This window comes from Alosa alosa, chromosome 17 (genome assembly GCF_017589495.1).
Source record: "Alosa alosa isolate M-15738 ecotype Scorff River chromosome 17, AALO_Geno_1.1, whole genome shotgun sequence".
Lineage (NCBI taxonomy): Eukaryota > Metazoa > Chordata > Actinopteri > Clupeiformes > Clupeidae > Alosa > Alosa alosa.
Genome location: NC_063205.1, coordinates 15442259 through 15451877, shown reverse-complemented (window position 1 = coordinate 15451877; position 9619 = coordinate 15442259). Strand labels below are relative to the sequence as shown.

General features: G+C 42.5%; 1 protein-coding gene across 1 annotated transcript; it reads right to left on the bottom strand.

Moving 5' to 3' along the window:
- Nucleotides 1-3021: 3021 nt before the first annotated feature.
- Nucleotides 3022-9557, bottom strand: LOC125311000 (glycerol-3-phosphate dehydrogenase 1-like protein). Its single transcript, XM_048268804.1, has 8 exons — nucleotides 9420-9557; nucleotides 8977-9154; nucleotides 6536-6676; nucleotides 6165-6303; nucleotides 5587-5699; nucleotides 4507-4740; nucleotides 4227-4333; nucleotides 3022-3837 (listed from the first exon to the last, which is right to left on the bottom strand). The coding sequence occupies exons 1-8, from the start codon at nucleotides 9458-9460 to the stop codon at nucleotides 3741-3743; spliced, it is 1050 nt and encodes a 349-aa protein (XP_048124761.1). The 5' UTR covers nucleotides 9461-9557; the 3' UTR covers nucleotides 3022-3740.
- Between the last annotated feature and the right edge of the window lie 62 nt (nucleotides 9558-9619).

The following is a 9619-nucleotide window of genomic DNA, read 5'->3' as shown; positions in this document are numbered from 1 at the left end:
GCAAGATCAGTCAGGGTAAAGCAAAGGTCCCAGCCTTGGTTCAACTCAGAGGTACTTGAAGCCGTCAGGGCTAGGGATAAAGCCATATCAAAGTACAAATGCACAAGGGACCCAGCTGACTTCTCACAGTTTAAAGCTTGTAGAAATGAGGCTCAACGTATAATCAAAGAGTCCAAAAGGACCTACTTTTCGGGACAGATAAATGAAAACAAGGACAAACCCCAAAATTTGTGGAAGGTTCTGAAAAATCTAGGATGCTTATCAAAGACCAAAAGCACTCCCAGTTCTTGTATTACTCTCTCTATTGATGGAAAAGAGGTAAATAAGGAGGATATTGCCAATCACTTTAACATCTATTTCACCTCAGTTGCCTATAAACTTGTGGAGAAGTTGCCACCCAGCCCAAGTTTGTACGGGCCTGAACACATTCAGGATTTTTATGCCAAGATAGGTGTGACTTCCAATAGTTTTTCCTTCAATCCTGTGTCAGCAGAAAAAATCGGTGACATGCTAAAGGGCCTTAACTCTGCCAAAGCCACAGGGCTAGATAATATCTCAGCCAAGTTCTTGAAAGACCCAGCTGATCTCATAGCCCCTTTTATTGCTCATATTATTAATCTGTCCTTAGAGCAAGGCACTGTTCCTGATGACATGAAACATTCTAAAGTCATACCACTTTTCAAGAAAGGTGATAGGTCTGATCCGGGAAATTATCGACCAGTTTCTATTTTGAGTGTAGTCTCCAAGGTCCTGGAGAAAGTAGTTCATGAACAATTGTATCAATATGCTGTGGATGCCAAACTCCTCTATGAATTCCAATCAGGGTTCAGGCAGTCACACTCAACGGACTCATGTCTACTGTACCTAACTGACTTCATTAGAGGTGAAATAGATGTCGGCAAGCTTTGTGGCATGATCCTAATTGACTTACAGAAGGCCTTTGATACGGTCGATCATAGCCTACTGTACAACAAGTTGGCAGCCCTGGGCATGTGCCCTTCCGCCTTAAGATGGTTTGTTTCCTACCTCACGGGAAGATCCCAAAAGACTGAATTCCAGGGTCATATATCCAGTGAACAACTGGTAACCTGTGGAGTTCCCCAAGGGAGCGTCTTAGGGCCATTATTTTTTTAATCTACATCAATGACATGAAGTCCACCTGCAATGAGAATTTGTTTTTATATACTGACGATTCAGCTATTATAGCCTCCAACAAAAATGAAAAAAAAAAACTGGAGCTGCATGCCACTTTGCAAGAGGAATTCAGTAAGATTAGGGTCTGGCTATTAGACAATATATTGTCTCTTCATGTGGCCAAAACTGAATTCATAGTGTTTGGCTCTAAGCCAAGACTGTATAAGAAAGAGTTGTCCAGTATCAGCCTTGGTGGGCAGCTCTTCCCTGCCAAGCCCTCAGTGACCTATTTCGAATGCTGTTTAGACAGCAACCTAGATGGGGGGAGCATGGCCTCTAAGGTCATGAGCAAGGTAAATGGCCGATCCAGATTCCTAGCTAGGAAAGCTCCTTTCCTTGATGCAGTGAGCCTCAGACTGCTAGCTAATTCACTGGCCTAATATTTACAATCATAAGGCACCGGCATACCTTAAAAATTACTTCATTAGGAGTAGGGATGCCCATGCGTACCACACCAGAGCTAGTAATGCAGACTTGTACTTGCCTAAGTTCAAAACATTGGGAAGTGTACTCTCAAATATAGTGGTGTGGTGACCTGGAATAAATTACCTTTGGAAATTAAGAGCATTGACAATTATCATTGTTTCAGGAAAAAGGTAAAATCCTGGCTCATGGACAATTTAAATCCCTAGTGACACTAACATGTCGTCCTCCATGAGTTGTTGTCTGTTGGTGTTGTCTATGTATGCACATTGCACTTTAATACAGAAAGGTAGGGTTAGGGTAGTTTGTTTTATATGTTAAGCCTCTCATAGTCTATTTTTATGATGTTTAATTGTTTTGTTTTATGTGGAATATGTCCTGTCATGTAACATCAGGGACCACAGGGACCATGGGGGCAGCCGTGGCCTACTGGTTAGCGCTTTGGACTTGTAACCGGAGGGTTGCCGGTTCGAACCCTGACCAGTAGGCCATGGCTGAAGTGCCCTTTAGCAAGGCACCTAACCCCTCACCGCTGTTGTTGCAGGCAGCTCACTGCGCCGGGATTAGTGTGTTCACCTCACTGTGTGTTCACTGTGTGTTGAGTGTGTTTCACTAATTCACGGACTGGGATAAATGCAGAGACCAAATTTCCCTCACGGGATCAAAAGAGTATATATACTTATGATGGAAATAAGTGCTTGCACTTTATCATGTTTTTTCTATCCCTTGGATATGTCTTTATTCCAAGTAAATCAAATCAAATAAAAAAAAAAATAGTTCCTGCTCTGTGTGTGTGCCGCTAATTAGCAAATCCAGATGGCTGACTCACAACACCGTGGCTGTTAGCACTCACGCTAGGTGTGTGTCAGAGGTAAACAGAGTTCAGTACATATCTCACACACGCATGGGCATGGAGGTGATGTGATGCCTCTCTTCTCTTCTCCTTGCAGAGCAGTAACATTGAATGTGTCAGTCATGTGAGCAAAAACTGATAGAATATTTTAAAAAAGAATTCCATTTCAACAAAGATTGTAATAAAGTCCCCTCTTCCAAATTCCAAAACACTGACAGGTCGTATAATGATGTTATATGCAGCAATACTTTAAAATCCCTGGAACTGTTACGGAACGCTTGCCCTAGACTGCCCCAATGTGGAGAAAGTTGGCAAGTTCAGCTTGCTATTGCAGTGAAATTCTGCAGTGCCATCGTCTGTCAAGTTGTTGGTTCAGTACTGCCACCTTGTGGCTTGTGTACTCATCCTCTATATCACAGCAGACCAATTCCACTCTTTCTCTCTCTGTATCTGTGGGACTCTCTCTGTGTGTCTGTGCGTGTGTATCTATGTGAGTGTTATGCCCACAACCCAGTCATAGTTTTTGTAAAACACAGACAAAAGACATTGACTAGTGCAGCAGTCACATGACTTTATCAGAGATGACATCAAATGGTCTCACAAGCAGCACATTCCAAAAAAGTAGTATTGATTAAAAAAGGGCATTTGCAATGTAACATTTTTAAAAAAAATGTTTTCCTGTGTCAGCTTGTTTATTTAATACAGGCAGATATAAACTGCTGACTAACTACGTAAACCGTCATACAACGATCCCCAAAACTGTTTCAGTCTTTTATTTAATAATTGTGCGTTTCAAAAACTTAGAGTATACTTAGAGTACAGACCTGAGCAAACCGCCTTCATTGAGGAACAGAATGCTTTATATAAAGTATGCTACAGTATGTTAAGGCACGTTCACCTCCCACCTGGTGTGGACCATAGGGAGGGGTTTCCATTCTGATTGGGTTGGTTTAAGGCAATGTGCTAGGGTGGAGCTCTGGAACATAAACTGAGCTGGCTTGTCAAAAGGATCCCTCACCACAACCACTAGTGTCTTACCGTGTTTTTGGAATGATTGTTTTTTTTTTTTTAAACAACAGATACAATTACAGGATGGTACTGATAAAACAAACAAAAAATAAACAAATATAATATACATCAGGTCATGTGCTGAGTGAGTTGTTATGTGTGCGTCTCATATGATGAAGTGGTATTTCTCTGTGAGAGATGGAGTGGTTATTTGCCATAGGCAGGGTGGTTAGGTTTGTCCCTGGTCATGCTCCATACCACATCACATGTGTTCTGGGTGACACTGGAGACAGGTGATGAAGTCTTTCACTGGCTTGCCCTCAAAGCAGATCAGATACACAGACACAAACAGTGGAAACCTACAAGAAACAGACAGTGTAAGTAAGGACACTACAAATGCATATGATCATGCTATAATTTTTAAAAAGGGCTATCACACACACACACACACACACACACACACACACACACACTCTCTACAGACAATTTAAGCATGGATATTCTGATTTTAAAAGCACACATGAACTTACGTGCATGTACACACAGACACCGACACACACACACCCACACACACATACACTCTACAGACAATTTAAGCCTGGATATTCTGATTTTGAAAGCACACATGAACATACTCACAGGCATGCACGCACACAGACACCGACACACACCCACACCCCCACCCCCACACACAACATTAACATAAACATTACACACACTTGCAGCATTAGAGAGAGTTTGAACTGACTTGTCAACAATTTCTTTCTTTTTGAGGATCTGGTACACTTCTGCTGAGGTCTGAGGTCCCTGTAGCTTCTGTCCATTTAACATTTCTGCCTCCAGCTCAGAAATAGACTATACAGAGAGAGAGAGAGAGAGAGAGAGAGAGAGATTTACATTTAATTTACAGATGAGTGTGAGGCAACCTTGCATCATTTCAAATCCAGCAAGCCAAACAGACAGACAGATGGCACTTTGATAATTAGCAGAGTTGGGCTTTTATGGAGGCTTTGCCCAAGGTAACTGACCTTTGATGTTTGAACAAAGGCCTCGGCCACCTTGCGGTTGCGTCCGCCGTAGCAGGTGGTGATGAGGTCGGCGACACCACAGCTCTCCAGGAAGGTGACGGAGGTGACGGGGCCCTTGCAGAAGAGCTTGGCGAAGGCGATCATCTCCATCAGACCCAGGCGGATCACCGCCGACTTGGTGTTGTCTCCGAGGCCCAGGCCGTCACAGAAGCCGGCCCCCACCGCAACTATGTTCTGACAGAGCAGGAGGAACGTTTTACATGACAAGACACGTTTGGACAGGAGAGGGCAAATTTAAGTCACATCTGTCTATGTGTTTGCATCTGTATCTCTCTCTCTATTCTCTATGTGTGTGTTTGTGTGTGTATATCTATACAGTATATGTATTTGTATACTGTATATATATACATATGTGTGTGTGTGTGTGTGTGTGTGTATTTGAATACAGTATGTGTATTTGTGTGTGTGTGTGTGTATAAGTATATATACTCTTTTGATCCCGTGAGGGAAATTTGGTCTCTGCATTTAACCCAATCCGTGAATTAGTGAAACACAGCACACAGTGAGGTGAAGCACACACTAATCGGCGCAGTGAGCTGCCTGCAACCACAGCTCGGCTTTCGGGAGCAGTGAGTGGTTAGGTGCCTTGCTCAAGGGCACTTCAGCTGTGGCCCACTGGTCGGGGCTCGAACCGGCAACCCTCCGGTTACAAGTCCAGAGTGCTAACCAGTGGGCCAGTGTGTGTGTGTGTGTGTGTGTGTGTGTGTGTGTGTGTGTGTGTGTGTGTGTGTGTGTGTGTGTGTGTGTGTGTGTGTGTGTGTGTGTGTGTGTGTGTGTGTGTGTGTGTGTGTGTGTGTGTGTGTGTGTGTGTGTGTGTGTGAGCATATGTGTATGTCTGTCCATGCATAGCTGGGTGTGGTATAATAGGATCTCTGAAGGCCAGACATGTTTGTACTTGCCAGTGTGTGTGTGTAGGCGTGCCTGTGTGTGTCTGCGTGTCAGGTTGATGAAAGCTGCATGTGGGTTGATGAAAGATTTGTGTGTGTATGTGTGCTTGTGTGCGTCTAAAATGCTCAATACCTTCAGAGCTCCACAGAGCTCCACTGTATCACTCTCTCTCACCACGGTGATTCGAAAGTTTGGCGTCTGAAGAAGCTCTTTAAAGATATGCCCATTCGCTTCAGTTTTTGCCCCTGGAGAAATGGAGTCACATATATAATAAACAAACTATAAAGAGAGAGGACACTGGTTTAAGGGGACGAGAATATCCCTATGCAGTTCCTAATGATCCATACAAAATGGAATTCAATTAAATTTAATTGTATTCTATTCTATAGAACAGAGGAAAGATCTGGGAACTTTGCAGTTACAATGTGATCACCACCCTTTTTCCAGGGTAAGATAAAGCAGAAGCCATTCAATTGAATGTGAAAGATAGGTGTTACACTTAACAGCTTTTACACTTAACAGGTGTTACACAACTGTTACCCTTACACTGCACACTTAGTTTTAAAAAAAGGGGGTGTGTCCGCCAAAGTGACCTTGCCCTGGTCTGTTCTATTCAATTCTATTCTAATATTCTATTTCATTCCTGTCAGTTCATTTCTATCTCAGTGGAGTTTGAGTCGGTCCCTGATTTGATTTGAGGAGTCCCATACCAATGGTGGTCTCGCAGAACTTCTCGTCAGCCACCTCGTTGGCGATGTTGGCCCCCATCAGCACACTGATGTCCGCCTCCAGCTTCTCACGGATGATGTCCGAGATCAGACGCAGGCCCTCTGGGCCTTCATCTATACCCTGCACAAAACACACACACACACACACACACACACACACACACACACACACATTCAAATACATACACAAATATGCTCACAGAAACAAACACAAAGCATATACGGTGCATTAACTAAGAAACTTGCTATGAGAAACGTATGGCTTATGGCAAATAAGGCGAAGAGCTTGTGTGAATATGTGTGTCTGAGTGCATGAACCCCCCCCCCACACACACACACACAGTTGTACATACCTTGATGAGTGAGATCCCGATCATTCCGGGCTTGACATGTGCCTTCATCTGATCACAGAGTTTGCGGATGAACTGATGAGGGAGGACAAACACCAGGATGTCTGCTCCCTTCACTGCGTCCGTTATCTCAGGCACGGCCACCTGATCACAAGGACCACACCACAACTCAGTCCAGTAAACTGCATTAGCGTTATCCAGATGAATACTACAAGTATCTAACCATTCTTCATGTACAACATGACATAGATCTATATTATCTGGAAAGCTATGAAGGAGGAATGCAATGAAAATCCTTTGTTTTGTAATATTGGTGTGCGTTCAAGGCATTTTGGTTCTTTGTGTGAGTTTGAGCGTTAAGACACAATTGTTTATTTTTTTTCAGGGCCTTAAAGGTACAGTCTGAATCTAAAGGTTAAAGGGTTGAAGAAAGAAAGGTCGTTGATATCTGAGCTGAACAGACAATCATTCCCTTTCTTCCTGTGCTCCTGAAGCATGGTGTTGATAAAATTGTGTATGGCTTGGTCCGAGCAACTTTCCATTTACAGAGCCAGTACTATGGACGAGTAACTTGTCTACTAACAAACTTAATTAGCCCATTTCACAAGATGTCGCCCTTGTGTAAACTAACCTCCTCTGGAACAGCAGAGTTCACAGGAAAGACCAATTAAAGGTACTCTAAGCGATGTTGGGTCAACCTCACTTCTGTTGACGTTCAAGCAAAACAGAGAGCTCGCCCCTCCCTCCCCGTCAACCCTGTGCAACTGAAACTCTCCTGAATGTGCATCTCGTTGGTGATTGGCTGAAACAGCTTGTTATGTTTCATGGTCCAGGCTTGACCAGGCTATTTTGTTGCCGTTTTTGGAGCCTGGGCTGTCCACAGAGACAGAGGCTGTATGCGACAAAAACATTATTAGCTTAGAAACCGTGTAACATCGCTTAAAGCACCTTTAAGGTATAATTAACATCAATGAGGCCAGACACCTGGACACTGTGAAATGGGCTTATGGAGTGCACAAAGAGATACATAGATACAGGACAATTACATACATTCATTTAAAAGAAGTCTATTAGATTATAATCGCAGACTTCATATTTAAACTGCGGGGTAAGATGAATGCGCAGAAATATGTGGAAATTTACATTTCATTATGCCTTTATCAATACCTAACAATTTGCACAACAAGCATATTCTGCACATACAATTATGTTCTGTTTTCAGGATGAGATTGTTATCCAGAATACGACGTGGGAGGAGCAATAACAAGAGCAAGTACGCTGACACTGCAGGAGCAGAAATGCTACAACCTGGCACGCTGTGCGATAACAGGTTGGAAAAATGACTTGGCCTTTGTGTTCTCCAAGACATTTACAGCATTAAAGCTGCCAAACTCCATCTCACCTCAGCTTTCCCATCAATCCCAATAGTCTACAAGCCTCCAACTGAAAGGTCTGGAGTCAAGGGTTTTCTGTACTGTCTCGAGGCATGTTCCAGGGGTCAGTTTAGGCAATGCACCACCAAAAGAAACAGTGTATTCAGAAGGCACCAGCACTGGAAGAGAGTTGGGCCAGTGCCAACTGGGTTAAAAGCTGATCCAGTTTCTTCAGATGTGATTCTGGACAACACCCATTTCTATTGCCACGGTCCAGACACATTGAGTGGCCAGACAGCAATAAATGCACACATCATATTCAATGAAGTGAAATTTGAGGGAGAGCCATACCAGCAGAAAACCCAACACACTGTAATCCCATTCATGTTGTGGCTGCTACTGGTTCTTAATGCTGAATGAAAGTGCTGTTACTCTCACATCCTTCATACTAAAATCTTAGACCTAAAGTCAGCATATCACACTCTCAATTTTATGACTGAAGATTTAATGATACTGACTTTTACATCACAATTAACACATCTGCTTTACTATATTTAATTTCATTATTATAGTTTATGTGATCAATGTAATATCCTCATATACTATGTATCAAGTCCTTACTGTGTATACATACTAAAATATTCAAATTCAAAGTTGCTTTATTAGCATGACTGTTTGGTTAGAGTGTTCCATGTCATGTCATACTTTTGGGGTCAGATAAATAGGGCTAAGTATTACTTCACCAAACATCTGTGACAAAGGTCAAGTTTTACTATGCTATCTATGTGTGTCTTGTTATCTTAAGGATGCTATTAGATAAGATGTAGGCCTATGGCCTAATGCTTTTGTTTGGAAAGTAGGCTAGCCTAGACAGGCACCACAATATTGCAATAACACCCTAATTAAAACAATTTGTCTTAGGCTAACAACATATTTTGACATGTGACATAATGACATATCAAGTCTCATGTCACAATCAGTGTGTCAAGAAAAGGAGAACAATCTCTCTCTGTTTCTCTCTCTTACACACACACACACACACACACACACACACACACACACGCCACCTACCACATTTTTGGGAAGTTTATGTCCTGGTAGATATTTGACGTTCTCGTGCTCTGTGTTGATGATTTCAGTGAGTTTTTTTCCATTGATCATTTCTTCAAAAACCCACATATTTACCATGGGATCAAACCTGTTATTCGCCTTAACATTGTGGCCAACAATTTTGGCAATTGCCGATCCCCTGTGGAGATAGAAAACGTAAAGTTAACGAATTCTGTAACCTACAGAGAATAACTGCAATATCAGATAAATGTGTCAGAGACCTACTATGCACCTGTTTTCTTTCGCCCAGCTCTGTAACACTGTTACATCGCCAGGCTCAAGTTCAGCACAGCTTATTAGATTTCTACACTGCAATCACTTGAATAAGTATTTACATATATCTCAAATTGTCCATATCCTGAGGTACACCTATCGTGTGTAATGAAGAAGTTGACACCACTAACCAGTTTCCTGATCCAACGATACACACTTTTTTCCCCGGCATTTTGCGGCAAATTGAAGCGAATAAGAGTAGAGTAGATTCAGTAAAATCGTCTATCAACTCCCGTCTTGTATCGCTCTCGACTTCCTGATTCGCATGTTTCTAATAACCCTGCAATGTTTTGACAAGCTCCTCCTCTTCACCTACGCCTCCAGTCAAAGG

Excerpts from the sequence above, each read along its gene's own strand:
- LOC125311000 (XM_048268804.1), bottom strand. The coding sequence starts at position 9,460 with ATGCCGGGGAAAAAAGTGTGTATCGTTGGATCAGGAAACTG. Across the intron at positions 4,334-4,506 it reads CCTTTGTTCAAACATCAAAG|TCTATTTCTGAGCTGGAGGC; the intron begins GTCAGTTACCTT and ends CTCTCTGTATAG. Across the intron at positions 3,838-4,226 it reads AAGAAAGAAATTGTTGACAA|GTTTCCACTGTTTGTGTCTG; the intron begins GTCAGTTCAAAC and ends TGTTTCTTGTAG.